We start from the raw sequence: 26,574 nt of genomic DNA, 5'->3' as shown, positions 1-26,574 counted from the left end.
CTGACTCAGCAGGTTAAGGATCTGGTGTTTCCATGAGCTGCTGGGTAGGTGGCAGACATGGCTCAGATCTGGCATTGCTATGGCTGTGGTGTAGGTGGGTGGCTGCAGCTCCGACATGATCCCTAGGCTGGGAACCTCCATATGCCAAGGGTGTGCCCCTAAAAAAGACAAAAAAAGTGTGCTGGGTGAGGGAGAAGTTGAGGTGCCCATCCAGCACTGTGAGCCTCTGAATTTAATCTGAAATAACTTATCTCCTCCAGAGCAGCCACCATGAATGCTGTACATCCAGAAGCATCAGCCCCAGCCCCTTCCACCCTACCTTCCCCATTCCCATGATTCTGGAAGAGAGCTATTCTTTTTTTCTTTTTTTTTTTTTGATCTTTTCAGGGCTGCACTGGCAGCCTCTGGAGGTTCCCAGGCCAGGGGTCAAGTCAGACCTGTAGCCACCAGCCTATGCCACAGCCACAACAACTCAGGATCTAAGCCCCTCTGTGACCTACACCACAGCTCACGGCAACACTGGATTCTTATCCCGCTGAGCAAGGCCAGGGACTGAGCCTGCATCCTCATGGATCTAGTCGGGTTCATTTCCACTGAGGCACAAGGGGAACTCCAAGGGAAGTGAGCTATTCTAGCCACATCTTCCCACTGCTAGAATAAGCAGTACCAAGTTCTCCGACTCCTCATTCCAAGATTTGGAAGGCAGAATTCCCTCTGTGCCCCATCTGCACCCACCTCCTACTCTGCCCCACCCCCACCATTAGTTGCCATTTTCCTGGTGTGCAGAGCAGAGAGGGACACAGCTGTGGACAGTGCATTGCTAGACATCCCAAGAGGCACCAAGGTTTGTAGTGTGCCTGAGAGCAGTCCATGAGTGTCCAGGAGACACTGGATGCTAGATTATAATTATTAAGATGCACACTCCTGCATCAGCTATTCTAACCAAATAGCTGATTCTAACCAAGAAAAGGAAACCTCTCCAAGAGGAAAGGGTGGGAAATCAGCAAGATGGGTCGTTGGCCTGAAGAGGGAAATAGGGGATCTACAGAAGAGTCAAAGGCAGAGAGGGGAGGGCCTGGAGGTAAAAGTATCTGCACCGCCCAGGGGTAATGGGACCCTGAATTCAGTAGGCTGGGAATTAGCAGTGTTGCCCAGGGCCTGGCTGAGTCACTGGCTTGGTCCCTTCCCGCAGTTCCCTAGCAAACTTGTAGGGAAGCATCTGGGAGCAAGCAAGCCCTGTGGGTGGGAATCCTGGCTCCAAGACTTACTTGCTATGCTGCTTGGGGCAACGGTTACCAGCTCAGACCCTAAAAGGGGATAAGAAAGGTACCTCCCTCCTAAAGTGGAGAGGATAACACACAATAGTGCAGGGTGAGCCACATGTACCTGCTGATAACCAGTCATTTCCAAAATACAGAAAGGACAGTTTCCAGTGGATCAACCTAATCCATAGATGCAGCCAGAAGTTCCCAAACTCATCAACACCTTGGGATTATCTCCAACTCTTCGTTCGTTTTGTTTTTTTAGGGTCGCACCCACAGGGTGTGGAAGTTCCCAGGCTAGTGGCCAAATCAGAGCTGCAGCCTCCCGCCTAAGCCACAGCCACAGTGATGCGGGATCCGAGCCACATCCGAGATCTCTGCCGCCGCTTGCCGAGGGCATCACGGGCTCTTTTTAACATTCCAAAGCCTGGGTCACCTCCCATACCCATCCAATCATAATTTCTGCCATGCCTGGTCAGGTGATTCTAATGGGCAGACATGTTTGAGGACCCCTGGCTGAGCACAGAGAGGCGCTAAGGTGTTAAAGCAGCCTACTGTCTATCGTCTACCTCTGCCTGCCCTTCATCTGGTGTTTATTGAGCACCTACTGAATACCGGGCTCTGGGCCTCCGGGGCGCCTCCAGCCGCCTCATCTCTCCCCTCTCCTCCTCCTACGCAGTGTCCAGGCCCCGGAGCTCCCCGGACGACCTGAAGGCGCTGACTCGGAACGTGAACCGGCTGAACGAGAGCTTCCGGGATTTGCAGCTGCGGCTGTTACAGGCGCCCTTGCAGGCGGAGCTGGGCGAGCAGGTGTGGAAGGCGCAGGACGCGCTGCAGAACCAGTCGGACTCGCTGCAGGCGCTGGCAGGCGCTGTGCAGCGGCTGGAGGGCGCGCTGTGGGGGCTGCAGGCGCAGGCGGCTCAGAGTGAGCAGGCCGTGGCCCTGTTGCGCGACCGCACGGGCCAGCAGAGCGACGCGGCGCAGCTGGAGCTCTATCAGCTCCAGGTAGAGAGCAACCGCAGTCAGCTGCTCTTGCGGCGCCACGCCGGCCTGCTGGACGGGCTGGCACGCCGGGTGGGCGCCCTGGGTGACGAGCTGGCCGACGTGGGCGGCGCGTTGCGCGGCCTCAACCACAGCCTGTCCTACGACGTGGCCCTGCACGGCACACGGCTGCGGGACCTGCAGGTGCTGGTGAGCAACGCCAGCGAGGACGCGCGCCGCATGCGCCTTGTGCACCGGGGCCTGGAGCTGCAGCTCAAGCAGGAACTGGCCGTGCTCAACAGCGTCACCGAGGACCTGCGCCTCAAGGACTGGGAGCACTCCATTGCGCTGCGGAACATCTCCCTGGCCAAAGGTACCCGACAGCCGAGGCCCCCGGGACAGCTTGGGCTCCTCCTGCTCAGGCCTTCTTCCTGAACCTACCTCCCCAAGCCCCCTCCCCCTGTACTAAGTCTTGCACTTCCACGCCCCCCACCCCAGTGTTCTGCCCAAATGGGCTCTCTGCATTTCCAGGGCTGCGCAGGCTCAACCTCCTCCCTGCCCCTCTACCTCCATTCCCCACCCCACTTCCTCAGCGGATGGCACACTCCCTGTACACACCCCCAAGGCATGAGAATGGCCAAGGGTGGCTCATGCGGGACTGGGTGTTCAGGCTTAGATGCATCAACTCCAAGAGTTTTCGGCTGGGAAGGAAAGCAGGGGCTCAGGCTGGGAACAGAGAGGTGCTCCTCTAGTGTTCTGGAGCTTCCATGGTGTTCCATGGTGCTGGGCTGTACCCCACAGGCCACTAGGCCTGTAGTTGCCCAGTTTTAAGACCAAGAAAGAGCTCAGAGTCAGCAACTGAGACATCAGTGGTTTAATGATGGATGGGGGAGCTTGCAGGTCTGAAGCAAAGTCCCAGAGTGACACCCCACCCTGTGCAGCAAAGGGAGGCAGGTAGGAGGGGGCAGCAGTCTTTGCTCCTAGGGGGAGGGGAGATGGCTAATTATAGAAGGAATTGATGTCAGGTTGGCTCATGGGTTATCAGGAAACCAGCAGAGAAGCACTGCCCCTCACTGCCCCTTTGATAAGAGCAATCACTAGCTGGGGCCAGGGCAAGTATATAGGAAGGTCAGTCAGGGCGAAGGTGAAGCAGGCACTGGTTGACTAAGAGATGTACAAAGAGCAAGAGAACGGCCATCTTGGACGGCCTGACCATATGCATGATGTTCCAGTGGGTAGAGCTACAGAAAGTTGGAGAATTCTAAGTTTGAACCTGGTCTTCCAGGCTGTTAGAGATCTATATTCATCCAGGTGGAAGAACACACTTTAACAATTCGTTAGCTTCATTTATTACTCTTGCACATCACTGTCAGAGGCACAGTTCACAAAATGCACTTTTCCTGCATGACCCCATGCTCAGAATCCTCTGTGGCTTCCCAAGATCTGCCTGGTTCGTTAAAAGCTCCTTAGCCTGACAGGGGACAATAATAAGGCCATTTTGAACTCCAGCTGCATCAGGTACCATGTTATCTCATAGGATGTCTTTTAAAAACAACCCTGATGTACTGAGGTCAGAAAGCTGCTCACATAGTCCAGGCTAGGAGATGATGGAGCCAGGATTTGGACCACGGCTTTTCTGATCCCAGAGCTGATATACTTACTCTCACGTACCTGGCCCCAGCCTATCTTTCCTGCCTTCTCCTCCAGCTCTTCCCCTGGACCAAGAGTTGCAAACAGAGCTGTCTGCAGGGGCCACTAGAGCAATGTCAATGAGTAACATGACTTTGGTATTAGGGGAGTAGTAGGAGGCTATGACACATCCAGCCCATTTTGTTTTTTGGGTTTTTTGGGTTTGTTTTTTTGTTTGTTTGTTTGTTTGTTTTTTGCTTCTGAGGGCTGCACCCACAGCATACCGAAGTTCCCAGGCTAGGTGTCCAATCAGAGCTACAGCTGCCTGCCTTCACCACAGCCACATCAACGCCAGATCCGAGCCACATCTTCAACGTACACCACAGCTCATGGCAATGTTGGATCCTTAACCCGCTGAGCGAGGCCAGGGATCAAATCCACGTCCTCATGGATACTAGTTGGATTCGTTTCTGCTGCACCACAACGGAAACTCCCTCCAGCCCATTTTGGCCTGGTGTTGACAAGGTCTTCTCATCTTTCCAGACAAACCAGAAACATGGAATGTTCTAGAAATTTTTAATTGTTTAACTCTGTGGGCCAAATACAGCACATCTGTGGCTCATACATGCTCCACAGATGGCCAACCTGCACCCCCTGCCCTGAGTGAAGCATCCAGTCCAATGGGACACATCATGTCACTGCCCCAGAGGCACGGCCCGCCTTTTTCCATTGCCTTAGCTTTACTTCAGCTGTCCCTCCTCTGGCCATGCTTCTTTTTTCCTCCTCGTCATCCAAATCCCACTGGTCCTTCTGATCTCGCTCAAAACCCATCTCCCAAGAACCCTCTGGCCTCTCTAGCTCACTGACACCTCCGCCTCTGAGATTCTCTTATTTATCAGAGCAGAAAGTAGTCCTGATAGAGCTTTCCTTTTTGCATCATACTTTCCAGTTCACAGAGTGCTTTCGACACGTTATTTTATTTTCCCCATCACCACTATTGAAGTTTCACTATTGAGGGCAGGTCAGATTCCTGCAGAAAAGTGACTGAGGCTCCAGGAGGTAATACCTGGCTTGCTTAATGCCACATGACTTGAATTGATCAACCCCAGGACTTTTGTTTTCAACAACTTTAATAAGGTATAGTTTCCATGCCATCAGGTTCACCCGTTTCAGTGTACAGTTCAATGGCCAGGCCAGACTTTTAACCCAATGTCCAGTGCTCCAGCCGCCACAGCCCATCCACCCTCATCTGTCCACCCCTGCGTGCCCCGGCACCTCATAGTGTGATATATGTGGCTGGAACTCAAGAAATGTTTGTGAAACAGCTGTTACGTCTTGAACCTGTGCCACCAGAGGATTGATTTTATGTACTGGGTCACTTTGGGTTTCATTTCTCAGAAATGGCAGGAGAGCAGGAGGTAGCATGCCTTCTTCCAAGGCCACACCCCTGGGGTCTTAGCTTTTCCTTGACCTCCCCAGTCTGTTCGGTACTTACTAATAATAGCCGTGGCACCAAATCATAACCTACAAGCCAGACATTTTGTCGACATTCATTCTCTAAGTAGACATTAAAGACTGCCCACCCTCACATCCTGCAAAAAAGGCATTCTTGAACCCACTTTATAGTTGAGAAACTTTAATAACTTTCCCAGCGTTCCTCTCACAATTGGCAAGTGCAAAGCCAAGATGCAAAGTGGGTCTTTCTGGCTCAGAAACCATGTTTTTGTCGCTGGCCATGGGGCTTTCCAGGGTGGAGAGAAACCAGCTAGGAGCTGTGATAAGAGAAGTGAGGGTGGTCCCTCGGGTCCATTCCTGCATTTGGGGGCTAGTCCCTGCCAGGTGCTCCCCTGCCTTCCTCCTCCAGTCAGCAGACATCACCACGCTGCCCAGTGCAACCTCCTTGGCCTCACTGAACGTTCATATCCTGGTTCTCTTCATTTTTCAGTCCACTCTCCTAGGCTCAGTTGAAACGGCTCTGGGTCCACACATTCTTGGTTTTTTGTTTTTTTTTCTTTTTTTTAGGGCCCCACCCACAGCATATGGAGGTTCCCAGGCTAGCAGTCGAATCAGAGCTGCATCTGCCGGCCTGCACCACAGCCACAGCAATACCAGATCTGAGCCACATCTGTGACCTACACCATAGCTCCTGGCCATGACAGATCCTTAACCCACTGAGCAAGGCCAGGGATCGAACCTGCATCCTCATGGATGCTAGTCAGGTTCTTAACCCTCTGAGTCACAAAGGGAACTCCCTGGGTCAGGCATTCTTTTGTTGGAATCCTCCAGGTAATCTTCCTTTGGTTCTGAAACCAAGTGTCCCACTGACGTGTCATCTCAATTCTGCCCAGGCCTGCCTTTCAGTCTTCCAGCTTTGCCTTCTTGCTGGCTCTTCAGAGATGAACATGGCCTCTCTAGCTCCCAGGGCCACCACTGCGGCTGGGGTCTCCCTTTCTCACCTCGCTCTCTCACAGTTGCCAGGGACCCAGTTGGGGAGCTTAGAGCATTCTGTTTGGCATATTGAATGGTGCAAAACTGTGCACTGGCTTTTGGATAAGGGATGTTTGACTAGGTAAGCTTTCGTGCCTTTCTGTACTGCTGCCCGTGTGGCCTTCCTGCGCTAGCTTTGCCTGGTTCCTCTCTTAGTCTTGAAACACACACACATACATTCCCACTCTGCCCTTTCCTGGCTCAGAAGCCACAAATACTCCGCTATGTATATTTTTCAAATATGAGCTTGTTTATGTTATTCTTGAGCTTGACCCCAAGCAGTTTCATTCTCTCACTTTGTTACACAGTTTTCTAGGACTGGGTCTCTGGTTTATCTTTTGTGTACATTCACAGTGGTGCATTCTGTTTTCTGCCTTGGATTTTCAGCATTTATCACATCTGTTGAAATCTCTCTGTGGCTTCGAAAGCCACAGAGAGATGATCAGACAGGGGAGGCGTCCTAGGAGGAGGAAAGCCGTCCAGAGAGGGGGGCCTCCCAGGAAGGGTCAGTGGGTGAGCAGAGGCCTGAAGGCAAGACTCTCCAGCCGTATGCAGATGGCTCTGTTTGCCCCCAGCCTGTTTTATAGACTCACAGAAGGTTAGAGTGACAATAGGGCTCGGAAATCTTCTGGTCTGTTCCTGTCATTTTGTAGTTGAGGACCTTGCATCTCAGAACAAGGAAATGACTTGCCTGCATCAAATCCCCAGCAAGTGGTCCAGCTGGACTAGCAGATCCATCTCTCAATTCATGAAAGCAAGTTGGCAAAGCAAATTTTGGGCTGCTTTTTCGAGGAAAAAAAAATACTATCTAGTAGCACAGAGGGTCCCATTCAAAAATGATCACAGCAAGAGTGGGGCTTTGGCTTCCAGGCTGGAACAGTGGGCCCTGGCCTTGGGGCACAGGGCGTGCTGGTGGTGGTGGGCATCTCTCTGAACAGAGTAGCCTGTAGGTGGGGTTTCCAGCCCACCAGAGACTGGTGGTGACCCCTGGGTGGGTTGCAGGGGCTCTGTCATTTCGCCTTCCACATCCGATGACTCTGCTGAGGCGGGAGTGGAGGGCGTGCTGTGGGCATTAGCGGTCGCACCCAGCCTCGCCCACCAGCCCTTTGCCTGGGGCTCAGAGGAAAGCTGGCCTTGCAGGCTGGGGGAGCCGCAGCCCTGCGCACATGCTCGGGGTCATGGAGAGGGTGCCGGGAATGAAGGAAGTGAGAGAGCTCACAACCATAAATGACTATAAACGTAATAGCGCTGAGAATCCAGAGCCCAGTGACATCAGGGCAGTGGAAGCGCAGAGTAATCTGTGGATGGACCCCACCTCCAGCAGCCGCCTGGGCTTAGCATGGTCTGCAGGGGTGTTTACATTACAATCTTGGTCACTGTGTGGCTGGCTTTGGGCTCGCTGCATCAGCTGTCATGGTCATTTGTTCTTGGCGGGTCACAGTCCAGATTCCAGCACACACGAGTCCCACAGTCCGTCTCTCGTGCCAGGATCCGGGAAGGGAGAACGGGTTGCTTTTCCCTCCCTGTTGGCTGGTCCCCAGAAGAATCCTGGTGTTTTTCCCAAATGCTCCATCCCAAATCCTTTGTTCTGTTCTGGAGGATGCTTCCAGCTGGAGCGGCTCAGCACAGCCAAGCAAGGACAGAACAGCACTGGGGGCAGCATAGGGGGTGGGCTAGACCAGTGGACAGGCTCAGAGGGGGCCCCCGGGGCACAGGGCCAGGAGGTTCCCCTTTCCTCCTCCCAGTCCCTGAGCACCTTGTGGAAGGCGGTGGAGAGAGTTGCTGGCACAGGGGACCGGAAGCTCCATGGAGGGGTTCTGGGATGTTTTCATGACAGAGAATTAGATTCTGCTCCTCCTTGTCCTAGCTCACTTCTGCTCCAGTGATTAAAAAAAATAATAAAGGTGAGACAGTGACAGTGCAAACGCTGAGAAGTTTAAAAGCTCATCCAGGGACCACTGGAACCACTGATGCTGTAACAGCATCTACGATGGCCCAGAAGTCATCCCTTGATTCTGTCCTATGGACTTAGCACTGTGTGAGGCCCAGGGCCACAGAGAGTGGGGCTCTGGCCCTGCAGGTAGGCCTGTCCTCCTTGGGGACCACAGTCTGAGGGGAGCGACAGTGGCTGGCATGTGGCATAGGGTGCTCCCCTGAAGAGTGTGTACACAGTGATGTCCGAGGCTCCTTCTGGCTCTGCGCCCTGGTACCCTCAGACATCGGAAGGGTGAGCTTGAAGGTGAACTTTAGGGCCAAGACTGATGGGCCTCTTAGAAAGGAAAGGATTTGGCCAGTGTTTGGGGACACCATGAACAGAACGTTTATGCCGAGATGGAAGAGTTTGTGTCCAGGGGTATCAGACAGTGAGTCTGCAGAAGCAGGGGTCGGGTTGGGAAAGGTCTGCTGGGTCACCATCACAGGAAGCTGCCTGTTGTAGTGGGAGGAGCTGCAAGGGTTCTGGGTCATTTGCCTCTAATGAAATAAATTGGACAGCAGTGTGCAAAGCGAGTTCAAGAGAAAGGCTGAAGACAAGGAGGTATTTTACAAAGCTGGGAGGACCCTGATGAGTGAGGCGGTGAGGAAGGAGGTAGAGATACACCTGGATAATCACCTGGGTGACAGCCTTGTAGGGGGCGGGGCAGAGGAAGTGGGGAGTCCAAGCAAGCGCCAGACTGTTAGCCCCAGCTTCTGAGAAATTGACAAACCCAAGAGTGCATCATCACCCATGGGCAGTGGTTTGAAGAGGCGCTTGGTCCTCAGAGCTCCAGGCAGCCTGGCCCCATGAGACTCAGATTGGCCACGACCCAGGCTCTTCTGACCTGGCCAGTACCACCTGAGGACGTGACTAAGACTTGAAAAGCAGCACCCCCCTTTAACTGTCCACCCCAGCTTCTCCCCAGTGATGCTCTAGGACAGGCCCTCCCGAACCCCTTATTTGTGTCTTAAAAACTATATCCACGTGTAGCATGTTTTTCAGACCCAATTCTCCCTGAATGACCCAGCCAAGCTTTGCCACTTAGAATAACCATCCTTGGGCATCTCAGAGTGGTTCTGATGAAGCATTGTGCAAAGTGGGGTACAGGTGGCCAGGAAACCACCAGGTAACCTATGAAAGTTGCCAAGCCCCTTTACATGCACCAGCTCCTTGATTTCACATACTCCTCATGACGAATGCCCAAGGCAGGAATTTTTACTTAGATTTTGGAGAACCAGGACCTGAACCCAAGATTTTCCATGTCCGTCCACCAACCCCACCTTCCACCTGATCTCTGTGCCACCTCGATTCTTCGCCATGAGGGTCAGTCCACTGGGCAGCATCCTCTTTGCCAGAATTAGTCCTGGGAGGGTCCATACGTTGGGTCAGAGCAAATAGAACAAAGGGAGGGTGTGGTCCATGGCATTTTTGACCTGCTTAATTCCTGGAGTGCTGGGCTGGCTCCCCCAGGGAGGGGTGGAGGGGGCAGAGAAGAGTAAAAAGAGGTTGTGCTAGAGGCAGGGAGGGTGACTGCCTTGTAACTGCCAGAGCAGTGCAGGAACCTCTCTTGGCCCCCTTTGCTGCAGCCTTGACCTGGCCGGAAGATGGCTGGAATGGGAGTTGTAAACTCATTTGCTTCTTTGCTCTATCCTTCTTTGCTGTGTGACCTTAGGTATGTTCCAAACGTGTGCTGTGTCCCAGTCTTTTCATCTAGTCAGTCTGACTTTGCTTTTCTTTCTTTCTTTCTTTCTTTTTATTTTATTTTATTTTTTTTTGCCACACCCACAGCACGTGGAAGTTTCCAGGCCAGGGATTGAATCTGAGCTGCAACTGCAGCAATGCTCCATCCTTTAACCCGGGTAGGGGATGAAACCAGCACTTCCAGAACAATCCAAGCCACTACAGTCTGGTTCTTAACCCACCATGCCACAGTGGAAACTCCTTACTTTGCTTTTTTCATAGAAGATAGGAAGGTGGTCACATACCCCAGTCCCCCTTGAATGATTTGTGTGTAACTCATGCATTTTTCAATTGTTGATTACTTTTTTCCCCTGCGCGTGTGCCATTGAATTCTTAAATAGCTGTCAACTTTGGTTAGGGGCTGGGGATGATGCCAACTTTGGGAATCTATCAGGACATCTTGCTCTTGGCTGCCTGGCTGTTTTGTGTGTATTAAAACCCTCTGATCTCATATACTCCTTCATTCATCAAATATTTATTGTGCAAGACATGACTGCTGGGCTATGAGTATACATGTTTTGGTTTCCTAGGGCTGCCATAACAAAGTACCACAAACTTGGTGGCTTATAACCACAGAAATGTATTCTCTCACTGTTCTGGGGGCTGGAAGTCTGAAATCAAGGTGTCCATAGGGCCATGCTCCCTCTAAACATTCTAGGGGAGGATGCTTCTTGGCCTCTTTCTAACTGATGTGGCCAGTGGTCCTTGGCATTCCTTGGCCTGTAGACCCAGCACCCCAGTCTCAGCCTCCATGGTGACATGGCCTTCTCCCTGTGGGTCTCTCTGTGCTTTCTCTTCTTATAAAGATGCCAGTCATTGTGTAAGGACTCACCTTCTTCCAATCTGACCTCATCTTAACTGGTTACATCTACAAAGACCCCATTTTCTTTCTTTGTTTCTTTTTTATCTTTTTAGGGTTGTACCCGTGGCATATGGTGGTTCCCAGGCTACGGGTTGAATCAGAGCTGTAGCTGCCTGCCTACGCCACAACCACAGCAACACTGGATCAGAGCTGCATCTGCAACCTACACCACAGCTCATGGCCATGCTGGATCCTTAACCCACTGAGCAAGGCCAGGGATTGAACCTGCAACCTCATGGTTACTAGTTGGATTCGTTTCTGCTGCGCCACAACAAGAACTCCCAAAGACCCAATTTTCAAAGAAAGTCATACTCTGAGGTTCCAGGTGGACATCGCCTTGGAGGGGACCCCCTTCAACCTAGCAAAGTAGAGTTCTGGCATATTCCTTGGTCCTCTTTTCCTCTCGCCAAGCAGCAGGAATGGGGGTCTTAGAGGCTGGATCTTCACAGCTGGAACAGGGATGGCAAGGATGTGGTGCTGTGTCATGGAGCTGGTGATGTCGGTAGGAAAAAGAGAACAGCTTTGATGTATACCTGTGACTCCAGGCCAAGGCAGTGGGAGACAAACATCAAGTGGCACCAAGGACATGTGTTCAAATACGTGATGCCCACTTTCAGCAGGAATGATGGACCAGAGAAGGAGTAAGGGCAAGGAGGTGGCCGTGAGCAGCCTCAGGGACCAGGTCACCACAGGGGATTGGCAGGGAGGGCTCCTGGGCTCGCCAGCCTGGGAACAGCAGATCGAGGTACAGGAAGGTTCCAGAGCATCCTGGGAATGACATCTAGTGTGATGAGCAAGGCAGAGTGGGCAGGACCAGACAGACCTGAGTAGAGACCTGGGGACCTTCACTTGCTAGCCAGCTATGTGGCTGCAACCCAGTGTGTGAAGATTCAATCCAATCACACTTGCCAAAATCCCTGTCAGGATGCTGGCGCCTCACCCTGGAAGCAGATCCCATGGAGCAATTAGAAACCCCTTCTTCTATCCGGGTGCTCAAGCCCGAAATCTGATCCTGATCCTGATCTGACTGCCGCCCCACCTCCACCTATGTTTAGCAAGGTCTGCCTCTTCTACCTCCCAACAGCCACTCACATCCCTGCTTCCCTAACCAGGGCTCTGCCACCTCCCACCTGGAGTGCCGCCTCCTCTTGACATCCTGCCTCTGCTTTCCGTCTGTTCCCATCCATCTTCCAACACAGCCGTCTTCCTCCTGTGCAGATCTGACCACACTCTTCTCTCAGGTGCTTCCTGTGGCTTCTGGTGCCCTCAGGGTCAAGTTCAGCACTTACACCAGGCCAGGCCCCTAAGACTCCCACTTCTTCTCCCATCCCACACCCTGCCCCCAGATTCTGATCCCATCATGACTCACAGATCTCCTTCTTTAAGTTTTTACAGGGATTTTTTTCCTCTGCCTGGAATTTTCCCCTTTCCCTCTTAGTTAGGGCCGCTTTAACAATGTTACAGACTGGGTGGCTTCAACAGCAGAGATTTCTTTCTCACGGTTCTGGAGGCTGGAAGTCTGAGCTCAGGGTTGGGTTTGGGTCAGAGCCTTCTTCCTGGCTTGCACATGGCTGCCTTCTTGCTGTGTCCTCCTGTGGCAGAGAAAGCATGCTTGGCAGTGCCAGCATGAGCAATGGAAAGAGGGAGAGTGCCCTCTGGGGTTTCTTCTGATGGCACTAATCCCATCATGGGGGCCCCACCCTCATAACCCCATCTAAACTTAATCGTCTCCCAAAGGCTCCATCTCCAAATAGCATCACACTGGGGTTTAGGGCTTCAGCATGTGCACTTGGTGTATGTGTAGGGGTGGGAGCCATGGACATGCAGTCCATAACACGATCCCACTCCTCCCTTTACTTAGACACCTTATGTCCCTCTTTGAGATTTTGCTTTGGATGTTACTTCTTCCAGGAAGGCTTCCTTGATTTCCACCTCCCCACTGCAAACACACACATACACACACACACACACACACACACACACACACACACACACACACACACACAAGGCTGGACCAGGTGGAGCTCTGTGTGCTTCCAAAGCATTATGCTGACTTCTTCTCTTTAGACGGAGTTTTCATTTCCCCTGCAGGTGACCTATTTCAGAAAGCCATCCTCTAACCTTCTGCTGTTTGTAACTCTTCCAGGACCACCAGGCCCCAAAGGTGATCAGGGTGATGAAGGGAAGGAAGGCCAGCCTGGAATCCCTGGATTGCCTGGACTTCGAGGTAAGGGAGAGTCCCCTGGGAGGGACCTGGACATTCCAGGAAGGAAAGGGGCCCCCAGTCCATCCCTGACCCTCTGTTTTCTCATTGGTATTGGTGATGGGGCTCTCTGGAAAGTGCCCCATCAATTCAGCTACAAATGCCCTGTTCTGTTAAGAGACTAAGAACTTGTTGGTATAACAGTAGAACAATAGGCTGGAGCAAATCCATTTCCATAGAAAGTACCATGATCTGAAGGAAAAGGGTGCATGTGAGGCTCACAGCTTCTTTTTTTAAAAAAAAAAAAATTTATTTCTTTTGGTCTTTTGGGGGCTACACCCGCAGCATATGGAAGCTCTAGCTGCCCGCCTACACCACAGCCACAGCAATGCCAGATCCTTAACCCACGGAGCGAGGCCAGGGATTGAACCCAGGTCCACATGGATCCTAGTTGGGTTCATTAACCCCTGAGCCACAACAGGAACTCTAAGCTCAGAGCTTTTTGAATCCACTTCCCATCTCAGGCATCAAGGTCTCTGTGACCAGGGCCATCAGAAAGAATGGAAGGTATTTGCTGTGGCTGTGGTGTAGGCCAGCAGCTGCAGCTCGGATTTGACCCCTAGCCTGGGAATCTCCATATACCACGGGTGTGGCAGAAAGGAGGGAGGGAGTTCCACGATCCAGATCAACCTGTCAAGTATGTCTCGCCCCTCATCTTTCCTGGATCCCCAGTGCCTGACGCCCGCCTCCTGCTGATCCCCCCTGCTCAGTAGATACCTGCCTCTCTCCTGACGTCGCCATCCTGCCACACCCACTAGAGTCAGCCCGGAAGGTCCAGGGGCTGGCAAAGAGGGTCCTTTCTGGCCTCCTGGAAAGACTGTGTTCCTCTTAGATGCCTTGTCTCAGAAGTTCCTGTCCCATTACTTTGTCATGCTTTGATCTGGGTCTGTCTGTTCCCAAACCTCCGCTTGAGCAGCATTTCTCTAGAAGAGTGTAGGCTGTTCTAAATGATGTAAGAGAAGGGAGGTGCTTAACAGGGGAAAGGTGCATGCTGACTTAGTCAGGAATTATGCCTCCAGGCCATCCCCTTCCTAAATCTCTGAGGAGGAGAGGAGGCAGAGGCTGGCAGAGGCAGAGCCCGTAGCCTGGCCTCCACGCCTGGCCTCCCCCTCTCAGTGCAGCGCCCTAAACTCAGAATTAAGGATGCTCCTGGGGTTCCCAGAGCTGTGGAACCTCTTTTCCTGCCTCAGTCAGAGATGGGATGGGGGCTGCGTGGGCATAACCTGCACTAGATTCAGAACACTGTGGCAGCAGGACTCTTGGGTCCCGGGAGCATTGTGTTAGGAAGGAGAAGAAAGAAATTAAGCCTGGAGTTCCCGTTGTGGCTCAGTGGTAACAAACCCGGCTAGTATCCATGAGGACTCGGGGTTTGATCCCTGGCCTTGCTCAGTGGGGTTTGATCTCTGGCCTCGCTCAGTGGGTTAAGGATCCGGCGTTGCCGTGAACTGTGGCGTAGGTTGCAGATGTGGCTCAGATCCCTCATTGCTGTGGCTGTAGCATAGGCCAGCGGCTGCAGCTCCAACTCGACCCCTGGCCTGGGAACCTCCATGTGCCATGGATGCGGCCCTAAAAAGACCAAAGGAAAAAAAAAAAAAAAAAGAAAGAAAAAAGAAAGTAAGCCCTTCTCTGAGGTCCTGCCACCCTCTCGGGGCCCCCCTCTTCTTTCAGGCATTTGGTATTTGCTGCGGAGGAGTCATAACTGGGAGACAGATTTCCTCATGTCACGGAAAAAAGCCCAAGAAAACCAACCAACATTGGAGGCAGGAAAAAACAATTAATTAGTTAATTAGAGTGCCCTGCTTTGCAGAGAGAACCTCAGGCTGAGGTCAGGCCTTGGGGCTGGGGCCCTGCTGGGTGAAAGCATCTGTTGACTCTGGCTTTTCGTGGTGAAATGCGGGCGGCGCCGGGGGCCTGACCCAGAGGCCGAGTGTCTGCCTCCGTTACTGAGCTTGCCGAGCTCCCCCTCGTCTTCAGCCTACCATCCTCTTCTCTACACCTCCCTGTGTTCATGACAGGGAGGGAACTTTCTGGCTTTGCCTTACATAGGATGCAGAGTGCTTTCATCTTCCTCCCGCCCTAAGTACTAGCAAGCACGTTACATCCAGCGCGAGATGAAGCCAACTGCCCAGGGCTAGGATCCTACCTCCAACAGTCTCTGCTGTGTGATCATAGGCAGGTTACCTAACCTCTCTGGGCCTCAGTTTCCTCATTGGTAACACAGGTGAAATAATACCTCGGTTTATGGTGAGGCTTAAATCAGATACTTCATGGACAGCATCCAAAGCAGTGCCTGGCACATAAAATTTTTTTGCCCATCTAAATCTCCAGCATAGCTAGAGGTGAAGAGACAGCTTCCAACTGAGGCTGGCACCTCCACTATCACTTACAATAGAATTGGACCTTTCTCGGAGTTCCCTGGTAGCTCAGTGGGTCAAAGGTATAGTGTAGTCATTGCCATAGCACAGGTTCAACCCCTGGTCCGGGAATTTCTGCATGCCATGGGCATGGCCAAAAAAAGAAAAAGAAAAAGAATTTGACCTTTCAGGGAAAGGGGGCTGGCCTCACTGAGTAAAAGGTGCCGGCAGGGAGAGTTCGTGCTGACCTTTTGGCCACTGTTTTTGCAGCATCTTTGAGAAGAATCAGGAAGCAGAGGCAATGGGAGGATGCATGGTTGAGGTGTGTGATGATGGCCTCTGCTGGCCTTTCCAGTTCTGGGTCTGAGACTCCAAGACTTTTTTGTCTCCCCAGGTCTTCCAGGGGAGAGAGGGACCTCAGGACCGCCTGGCCCCAAGGGCGACGAGGGGAAGCTGGGAGCCACAGGACCGATGGGCATGCGTGGGTTCAAAGGTAACAGTGTGTCTCAGAGACACACACACACACACACACACACACACACACACACACGCCACTGCACCTTGCTTACTGCTAGCCTCTGGGCACCAGCGTGGCCACTGGAGCATGGCCTGGGTTCAAATTCTGGCTTGGCCGGTGACTGCCTGAGTGACCTTGGGCAAGTCACTTAATCTCTTTCAACATCAGTTTCTTCATCCCTAAACTAGAACTCCTCGTGATGCTATATTTCCCAGGGTCATCAAGAGGATTACATGGGCGTCTACGTGTGAAAATCTGGTAAGCTCTAAATGCTGTATAGATGCAAGGGATTGTTGCTCCTGGTTACAGCTCAGTGATGTAACCGGAGAAAGTGGAAAAACACAAAGGCTGCAGACCCAGGATATTCACCTCCCCTCCAGTACTGCCAGATTCTTCAGTTTATTGTATTGTCTTCTGTGGCATGCGGAAGTTCCCGGGCCAGGGATCAAACCCACGCCACAACAGCGATCTGAGCTGCAGCAGTGACAATGCTGAATCCTTAACCTAGTGGTCACCAGGGAACCCGTTTGTAATATTCTTATTCCCCAAATATTTAAAACTTTCATCAGCTCTCAGATTTCTTTTGCCCATAGTGTTTCTCCTGAGTGTTTTTCCTTCCTGTGAATAGTCACATTGTCCATTTTCAGGGGAGCCCATTCTATAGGCAGTCCCTGTCTTTCCACGTTCATTTCAAGAAGAGGAGGAAATCTGACACTCTTTCCCCAGCCTCTGTCTTCTCACTTGTTAAAATGAAAACTAAGAACAAAGCACTGTTCACCATTCCCACCCCACATCTAGGGTGACCTCTTTTGTTCTTTCTTTCTTTCTTTTTTTTTTTTTTTTTTTTTTTTTTTTTTTTTTTGTCTTTTAAGGGCTGCACCTGCAGCATAGGGAAGTTCCCAGGCTGCAGGTTGAATCGGAGCTGTAGCTGCTGGCCTTCACCACAGCCACAGCAACGCCGGATCTGTGCCGCATCTGCAGTCTACACCACAGCTCATGGCAATGCCAGATCCTTAACCCACTGGGCAAGGCCAGGGATTGAACCTGCATCTTCATGGATACTTGTTGGATTCATTTCTACTGAGCCATGATGGGAACTCCTCGGATGACTGTAATCTTGGATCACTGGGAACTTTTACTCTGCTTTCTGGTTAGTGATTAAACAGGCTGCGGGGTTTCCTTCTTTCATGATCCACATTTTTAAAAAATGGATTTCAAAACACATTGCAAAAGCAGCACTTGCGTATTGAAAACAATTTAACAATGCAGAAGTGTGTAAAGTGTAAAGTAAAAAGTATGTGCCCTCCGTCTTGGTCTCTTAAGCTCTTACTCTTCAGAATAACTACTGTATGTGTGTGTGTTGGCGGTGGTGGGGGGATTATTTTATTGGAGTAGAGTTGACTTACAATGTTGTGTTAGTTTCAGGTGTACAGCAAAGTGAACCAGTTCTACATATACATATATCCATTCTTTTTTCTCCATATAGATTATTACAGAATATTGAGTAGATTTCCCTGTGCTATACAGGAGGTCCTTGTTATTTATCTATGTTGTATACAGTGGCACATATATGTGTAATCCCATACTCCTAATTTATTTCTCTCCCCTGTGGTTTCCCCTTTGGTGACCATGAGGTTGATTTTGAAATCTGTGAGTTTGTTCCTGGTTTATAAATAAGTTGTTTTGTATCATTTTTGTTAGATTCCAAGTATAAGTAATACCAATCATATGATATTTGTCTTTTCTCTGACTTACTTCACTTAGTATGGTAATTTCTGTGTCCATTTATGTTGCTGCACATGACATTATTTCCTTCTTTTATGGCTGAGTAATATTCCGTTTTATACATGTTGCCATGTCTTCTTTATCCACTCTTCCATCCGTGGACATTTAGGTTGCTTCCGTGTCTTGGCTACTTTAAATAGCACTGCAGTGAACACTGGAGTGCATGAACCCTTTTGAATTATGGTTTTCTCTGGATGTATGCCCAGGAGTGGGCTTGCTGGATCATATAGTAATGCTATATTTACTTTTTTAAGGCCCCTCCATACTGTTCTCCTCAGTGGTTGTACCAATTTACATTCCCACCAACAGTGGAGAATGTAAATTCTTTTCTCCACACCCTCTCCAGCACTTATTGTTTGTGGACTACTATAAACACCTTGGAGCACATCCTGCCCAATCTTTTTCTAAGCATGTTCATATTACACATATGGTGGCCTTTTTTTTTTTTTTTTTCTTCTTCTTCTTTCCCAAACTTGGATCACACGAGGCATTCTCCCCTGGAACTTGCTGGCTTGCTTTTTTCACAAGAGCATATGCCATAAGCTTTTGATTTGCAGCTATCTTTCTGGAGGTACTTGGATAGAATTCCCTGGTCATTTTAATGTCCCCTTGAGTGGTGTCAGGACCTTTCTACTTCTTTGCAGAGTGAGATGCTAGCTGAGAAAAGAGCTCTGTTCTTTTAACCATATCCTGGGAAGGAAATTCCACAATTCCCTGGAAACTCTCCCTCATGTTTTATAGCTTCCCCCGATGATAAATCTGCCTGACGTAGAACCTGCGTCTCTCCCTTTGTAACTGAAGACTCTCCCTCCCTCCTCTTCTCCCTCTACGCTTATTAGAGCAACCCTGGATTTGGACTTCTAAAACCTTGGCTGTTTAATAGGAATATCTTTGCTTTGTCTCCTTCCTGCTGAATACCTTGTACTCCTTCGATCTGTGCTGCGCTGCTTCTCTGCTTTATTTTAGCGGGATGGAAACCTCTCAGTTCGTTACCCACCCACCCTCCTTCCGAGGAGGACGGGGACGGGCAGCCTAATTGGCTGAAGCTCTTCACTTCCTGCCCAGTGCCCTCCAGTGCTGTGGGCTCCTGGCCTGAGGATTTCTTTGCTGTTGGGTTAATAAGTCTCTTGCCGATGAGAGTTTGTTCACAGGTAGATTGATTTCCATTCCTAATGCTGGTTTTCCTCCTCTGTTTCAGGTGACCGAGGCCCAAAAGGAGAGAAAGGAGAGAAAGGAGACAGAACAGGAGACACCAGTAAGGAAGTTCTGTTGGGGTCACTGGCTTCTTTGTCAGCACAGGTGTGGCTGTCACCCAAGCGGCCCCACAAGTTTTGGGGCCTGGAGGCTGGAGCCACTGGCCAGGGATCCAGGGTCAAGGGAGCTCCCTACTTGCTCCAGGACTCTGCTGGTCCAGCCAGAGATGACTATACCCCAGGGGCATGGGCCATGTCTCCAGATGTGGAATAAGCCCAGTGGTTGTGTGGGAGGCAGGCAGACAGCCTGGGCTCCCTTTTGGCTGCCTCAGTGTGTAATGTGTGCCTCAGTTTTCTCATCTATAGAATGGGGATAAGACGAGGTCTTACTTTATAGAGTCATTGTGAGAAATAAATGAGTTAATCCATGTAACGCATGGTGGGGACATGTGGTTAGGATTCAGTACGTATTTATTATTATCCTATGTAAAACACCAATTCAGACAGACTTTCTAAAGTCATTGGAGGCGTTCCCATTGTGGCGCAGGGGAAACGAATCCAGTAGGAACCACGAGGTTGTGGGTTTGATCCCTGGCCTCACTCAGTGGGTTAAGGATCCGGCATTGCCATGAACTGTGGTGTAGGTCGCAGAAACGACTTGGATCCTGAGTTGCTGTGGCTGTGGTGCAGGCCAGCAGCTGTAGCTCCGATTCAACCCCTAGCCTGGGAACCTCTATATGCCACAGGTGTGGCCCTAAAAACCAAAATAAAGATGCTTGCTGAAATTCAGTTAAAACACACGACCTCCTTGGGTGGTTACCTGGGGAAAGGTATAGTGGCAAAGCAGTATCCTGTCTGTTTTCCTCCTCGGCTGCTGAGTGAGCCGTGATGCCGGAGATCTCATTGCTTGGCTGTCCACCCATCCTAGGAATGGGCGTCTTTCTGACGAGAGTCCTTCCTAAAATGTTTACAAGGGAAGCCAGCTTATCTAGTTAGGATACGCTTTTCTGGGGCTTATTTCCCCTTCAAAGGGCTCTGTGTAGAACCTTGGAGAGATTGCCAGAGAAGAGCGAGCCTCCGAGCCAAGTTTCAATGAATAGAGTCTCATAGCCAAGTTACAAAAAATACCAGCATATAGTATTTGTTGGGTTCTGAAACACTGCCATCTGTGTGAGGTCTCGGCAGTTTATCCTTTTCTAGGCTATCTGGGTGCCGGTGTTGGCTCTCTAGGAATCTTGGGCTGAGGGAAGATCCCACTGCAAATGCACACTTTGGACCCAGATTGAGGGTTTTCCTGAGGCTGATCTTTGGTTTCAGTGGGTCTTTAAGAGGATACTTCCAGGGACTTCCCATGGTGGCTTAGCAGTAATGAACCTAACTACTATCCATGAGGATTCAGAGTCAATCCCTGGCCACGCACAGTGGGTTAAGAATTCGTCATTTCCGTGAGCTGTGGTGTAGGTTACAGATGTGGCTCAGATCCCTCATTGCTGTGGCTGTGGTGTAGGCCAGCGGCTTCAGCTCCAATTCAGCCCTTAGCCTGGGAACCTCCATAGGCCTCGGATGCGGCCCTAAAAAACAAACAAACCGAAAAAGATGACACTTCCATCCCAGGCATGCAGGACCACAAGGAGACCTTGCTCTTGAATAATGCCCTTCCCCCAGGTCCCAGAAACTTTAGCTTGTCTCCTGCTCCCTCTGCCCTTTCCTTTCCCCCTGGGGCAGTGATTAAAGTCAAAGAGGAAGAATGTGCATGACAGCTCTTTGTCATTCTAAAGTACTGAGTGTACTTGAGGACATGGTCTGCCCGTGTCTACCCTGGACTCCACACATCCACCTTACCCTTAGATGCTGTAGTCCACAAAGTCGTCTATCTGCCGTGCAGCCTTTCTAGCCTTCTCTAGAGTCCCTTTCAAGGTTAGCCAAGGGCTTAACTGGGAGTGTCCTGGCTAGATGAGATTTGTCTGGACCCTGCAGGAGACAGAAGAAACTTTTGAAGGTGCAGGAAGAGAGTCTAGATCTGATCTAGGATATTGGTGACAGATCTGAGTCACATCTGTCTAGGGGCTGGGCACCGTACTTGGTCTCCTGAATGCCGCCCCTCCTACTCTTTGTTAGATTGGCTTCTGATGGAATGTTCCCAGGGCAGCTGAGAAGGACTGTGGTGTTTAGCTGTGTGAGATAAATAACCTCTGACGTGGTGGCAGGGAGAGAAGGACCTTAGAGAGGAAGATCAGAAACGCTGCCCACAGTGCCTAGGTGACAAGTACCCAGGGTGCTTTTCAGGGCCCTTTGGCAACTGTTCTCCAGTGGGAAAGGATGGGCTGGCCAGGCCCTGGGAAAGGGGGTGCATATCTGTCACCATTCATCCCAAGGATGCTGTTGTCACTGTTTACCTTGCCTCTGTGGGCCCAGCTGGCTGGGATTGCATTGGGATTGGGCTCTGAGGGCTGGGAGCACAGTATGGGAGGGGGGCCTGAGCCACAGAGGTGGTGGATGGCTCCCCCAGGCACAGGTGAGAGCTTGGGAAAAGGACATCTCGTCCACTTGGCCCTGGAGCTTCTTGATTGCATCATAGGAGGCTTATATGAGCTTGGGATGGCACCTTCCCCAGGGATGGCCCTGAGAGGCTCTCCCTTCCCAGGACCCCAGAGTTCAGATCACAGCCCCTTAACAAGACCAAAAATGTCTCCATTGGTGATGGACCTGGGAAGTGAGGACGGGAACTGCCCCATTGACAGGTGGCATTGGCACGCATGACACAGGGGAGACACACGGGGATTGCAGATCCACCAGGCTGGACTGAGGCCGTCCATCTCCCCTTCTCAGAGGCTTGAGTGGGGAGTGGAGACTCCCAAGAAAGGGCAGAAGCTGGATGGAAAGCCCAGGCGTTGGACTTGTCTGATTCTGGAATGAGAGCTCAGGCCCCGGTCTTGAGGAGTACCTTTAGGCTCCTTAAACCCCCGCAGGATACTCTCACCCAGAGATGTGGATTTAAGGGCCTGAAGCTGAAAGGGGACCACTGAAGCAATTCAGGGCTGAGACCTGGGCCTTCTCACGGCCTCCACGCCCTGGCCTGCCTCTGCCCACACCAAACCCACACTGTATTCAGGCTCCCGGTTAGGTTTCCAAGAAACTCCAATCCCAGAGGCATTAAACTGGATCCTTGGGACTCAGGCTCCGAGGAGGGAGCCAGGGATCATCTTTCAGAAAAGTGTGGAAATTCTGACCAATGCCCAGTGCCCACTGCTGGGGGATTCTTAGTCATTCCCTGAGCCCAGGGCGGCCCCACTGTGAGATCCAGTGGGTGGGAAGAAGAAGTTCTCGGGCACGGCACGGGGTCCCACCCTCCTTTAAAAAAGGATGCTGTGGAGGAGGAACCCTCCCCTGGGAATGCTCAGCTTGCGCCTGAGGGTGTGGGATATTTACAAACACCTCCCAGCTTTAGCAGCAAAAATCTAAAGTTCCTGCAGGTGGTGATGTTACTACATTAGAGGGATTGATGAGATAAACAACACAGACACCCCTCAGGTCAGAATCAGAAAGTGGGGGGTTTTCCTTTGATGAGGGCATTACCAAAAAGGCTTCTCAAGCCCCATGTTTTAAGTCAAAATCAAAATATTTTTCAGAACAAGGTCTTACTGTTTATCCATGTTTTGGCCTGAAGTCATAGGGTTTTGGAGTTGGGTGGCATTTCAAACCAACTCCTCTCCCACCACGGCCCACCCTACCACTTCACAGAACAGAGAGCTGGAGAGAATTCCCACAGCCCACCAGCGAGGTCATGGCCAAACTGGGCCTAGAATACAGAGCCCCTGATTTCTGCTTGACGAGAGTAAAGGTTTTTTTGTTGTTGATTGTTTCAAGCAAGGGATATATCATTCATTCTGTTAGATGTTTGGCTTTTGAGAGTTTGGCCAGGGGGGAAAAAAAAGCTGCACATATACATCTTAAGACAGAAAGACATTTGTTTTACCCTCATATATGGTCCATTTGCAAAAATAAATAGCATTTTTGCAGCTGGGGGGTGGGTAGAGGATTCAGTTCTGTTGGAGCCCCACAGCATGAATTTAAAGCAGGATATAAGTTCAGATTGTTTAAAAATGTTTTTTTCCATTTGGTTTCACATGGAAAAAAGTATGCGGAATGTACAGGGGTAAATTCCAAAGCAGTGCTTGTTGATAACTATCAGTGACATCTCAGAAAACTTGAAAAATGTTTAACACCTTGTGTGTGTGTTTTCAATATTTAGGGAAGTAGGTTTGTGTGCGTTTGGCGGGGGACCCCGGCATGCAGCATAAGCTCAGAATAAATTATGAGGACGGTGGTTTGTAGACGATTTTGTTTTTTGCTTTTGTCTTTTTAGGGCTGCACCCATGGCATATGAAAGTTCCCAGGCTAGGAGTCAAATTGGAGGTGCAGCTGCGGCCTTATACCACAGCTCATGGCAATGCTGGATCCTTAACCCACTGGGTGAGTCCAGGGATCGAACCAGCATCCTCATGGATACTAGTCGGCCTTGTTACCACTGAGCTATGATGGGAACTCCTTTAGATGGTTATTTTTCCATTGCTGCTGAGCTGTCTCTATCTCTGTTTTAGGATAAAGGATGCAAAGACAATGTTGGGAGTCTATGAATTCCCTTCCGCCCCTTCCTGTCTCTAGAGTTGGCTGACCTGGGTGCCCCAGGGAACCTCTTTGGGGTAGTATAATTCCAAAAATTAGCGCACTTTTGGGCTGGTGGACTTTTTGTACACAATTCTAGTTCTTTATTAACTCACCTGCCTGTACATCCTCTTCCTTATACAACTTAATACCCCAGCAACAACATGATTTAAAAGTAAACGACACTTCCAAGAAAAAGGAACCACTTAACACAAGGCTGCTCACCAACTTGCACCTGGTACTCTGACAAGGTAATCTCTGTGCCCGACTCTTTATAAAATTCCCCAGTCCCATTCAGGAGGCATAATGATGTCTATGCTAGAGAGAGAGGAGAAGCTGAGGGTGGAGGATAAGGAGCCAACCCAGAGCCGCCAGAGTTTATCAGAGGCAGAGCCAGGACACGAATCAGTTCTGTCCAGCCTGGAGCCCACTTCAGAGTCCTTCTGCTCCCATCTTGGATCCTCTTTTTATTCTCTCTGGCCTTTGTCAGCATGGGGTCTTCATGGGATCCTGTCTATTCTCCATGGGTTTAATCTGAAAGTGCTAATTTCTTCCTTACCAATGTTCACATTTTACATTTTTTAGTTGAAATCTAGTTGCTGGAGTTCCTGTCGTGGCTCAGTGGTTAACGAATCCGACTAGGAACCATGAGGTTGTGGGTTCGATCCCTGGCCTTTCTCAGTGGGTTAGGGATCTGGCGTTGCCGCGAGCTGTGGTGTGGGTTGCAGACGCAGCTCGGATCTGGCATTGCTGTGGCGCTAGTGTAGGCCGGCAGCTGTAGCTCCAGTTAGACCTCTAGCCTGGGAACCTCCATATGCCGTGGGGAGCGGCCCTAGAAAAGGCAAAAAGACAAAAAAGACAAAAAAAAGAAAAAAGAAAAAGAAATGTAGTTGCTATAAAACATTATATGCATTACAGGAACACAATACAGTGATTCACAATGTTTAAAGGTTACATTCTATTTGCAATTATCACAAAACATTGGCCATATTCCCCAGGCTGTACAAATCCATCCCTGTAGCCTATTTTATGCCTAATAGTCTGTACCCCTCAATCCTCTTCCCCTGTACTGCCACCCCCACCGCCACCCACTCCCCACTGGTAACCACTAGTTTGTTCTGTGAATCTGCTTTGTTGTTGATGCTATATTCACTAGTGTGTTGTATTTTTTTAGGGACTGAGTTACTTTTAAGGGACTCTTCCCTGTGTCAGAGTTGGCTCTCTATTTCACCAAGCCTTGGCGGGCTCACTGGTTTGGTGGCTCTGGATAGGCCTGACTAAGGTTCTCGCAGGGGCGGGGGTGGAGGGGGTGGGAGGTGGGAGTGGGGCACGGGCTCCACCTCTGCCAGCAGAGCCCCGCCCCGCCTGCGGGCTTTTCCCAATTCTCCCCCATTGCGTGATTACGTTGAGTGTGTATTTTGGTTCATCCTTTCTCTTTCTCCTTACATGGTGCCTGACCGAGGCAAACGCCACAGGATGGGTGGAGGCGGCAAAGTGTTTTTCAAATGTTTTCTCCCCTTCGTTTATGTCCGGTGACTGAACATACACAAAGACAGAAAAGTCACGTAGAAAAATGGCCCCCCCCCCAGGAGTTCCCTGGTGGCCTAGCCGTGAAAGATCCGGTGTTGTCACTGCTGTGGTTTGGGTTCAATCTCTGGCCCAGGAACTTCTGCATGCTGCAGGCACAGCCCCCAAAAGAAGAAACTTTGCCCCAGCCCCAACAGCGCTTCCACTGCTGGCTGATGCAGGGTGGGGGACGCCAGGGAGAGAAGTGAGCGTGAGTGGCAGGACATGGAAAATGAGCCGTGTTGGGAGGCACATGAAAATGGAGCAGGGACAGTCACAGCCTGAGGCCCGTGGATCAGAAACCAGGTAGGGAGCTGGCTTTGGAAGGGAGCAGAGGTGAGAGTAGGCTTCCCTCACTTCCGTCACAGAAAAGGGATAGATGTGTGGCAGGAAAGAAACGTATAAGGAAGAGATGTCATTCACTTTTTTAGCGAATGTTCACGGAGCCTTTGCTGGAGAGCAGGCCCTGGCTGAGGGCTGAGGAGTCCAGACACATAAGGTCTTGGCCTCACCTTAGGAGCTCACAGGCCGGCAGGTGAGAGGGACATGCAACAATCCTGGGAGAGTGTGGTGAGGGCTGTGGGAGACAGAGGTACCAAGGGGGTCACTCCATGAGGTGCTTCTGCCCCAAATCTTGAAGGGCAAGTTGGGGAGCCCACCAGTCCATCATGTGGAGAAGGTGAAGGAATTCCGGGTAGTGAACCTGCTTGGAACGGCAGAGCACAGTCTGATAAACACAACCCGTTTGGTGCAGCAAAGTTTTGGGATGCAAGAAGCAAAAAATAAGGTCAGAGAGATGTTCGGGGAATCCCGGGTCAGGAGTCCAGGCTCAGTCTCTGGGTGGTCAAGACGAGCATGACATGGCAGCCATGAGAGGGGACCGGCCAGGCAGAGAATCAGACTAGAGCCAGGACCAAGGCTGTGGCAGCAGAGCCCTAGCATTCCTGATGGCCCTCAGCACCCCAGCCAGTGCCAGCCCCCCGTGGGCAGGCCCTTCCCCCGTGGAAAGGAGCCCCACAGGGTCCAGGCTTCCCTGGGACCCCTGCTCCTGCTGTTGGCTGAGCTGCTCCCCTTTCAGAAAGGCCTGTTTTTCAGAAACTCCCATTTCCTAAGAAGAGGAGGCGGGCGGGCGGGCCTTGGAGCAGCTGTGCTGAGATCCAAGTCCCCTTCTGACCTGGCTGTGTGGCCCTGAGGCCACTTGCTGAGCCTCTCCAGCCACAATTTCCTTTTTTCTCCCCTGTTCTGTGCGAAGGATGGGATCTGGCCCTGCAGGCATTTTGCTTTGCCAAGAGCCT

General features: G+C 51.0%; 1 protein-coding gene across 4 annotated transcripts in view; it reads left to right on the top strand.

The window, feature by feature from the left end:
• Positions 1 to 26,574, top strand: part of SCARA5 (scavenger receptor class A member 5) — a 132,090-nt gene that overhangs the window by 71,002 nt on the left and 34,514 nt on the right. For 2 of the 4 annotated variants that reach the window (XM_084997774.1, XM_005670449.4), the window contains exons 4-7: positions 1,942 to 2,616; positions 13,083 to 13,163; positions 15,948 to 16,046; positions 19,054 to 19,110. In XM_084997774.1, the coding sequence (XP_084853900.1) occupies positions 1,942 to 2,616; positions 13,083 to 13,163; positions 15,948 to 16,046; positions 19,054 to 19,110 (912 nt within the window). Of the gene's footprint in view, positions 1 to 1,941; positions 5,836 to 11,147; positions 12,263 to 13,082; positions 13,164 to 14,673; positions 14,811 to 15,947; positions 16,047 to 19,053; positions 19,111 to 26,574 lie in introns of those variants that run through there. The other 2 variants (XR_014828430.1, XR_014828431.1) reach the window with 2 other exon arrangements.

The sequence above is a fragment of the Sus scrofa genome, chromosome 14 (genome assembly GCF_054392235.1).
Source record: "Sus scrofa isolate SSC_HxYL_T2T_F1_AM1 chromosome 14, Sscrofa_HxYL_maternal_Yorkshire_Landrace_v2.0, whole genome shotgun sequence".
Classification (NCBI taxonomy): Eukaryota; Metazoa; Chordata; class Mammalia; order Artiodactyla; family Suidae; genus Sus; species Sus scrofa.
This window is presented reverse-complemented; position numbering and strand designations above follow the sequence as displayed.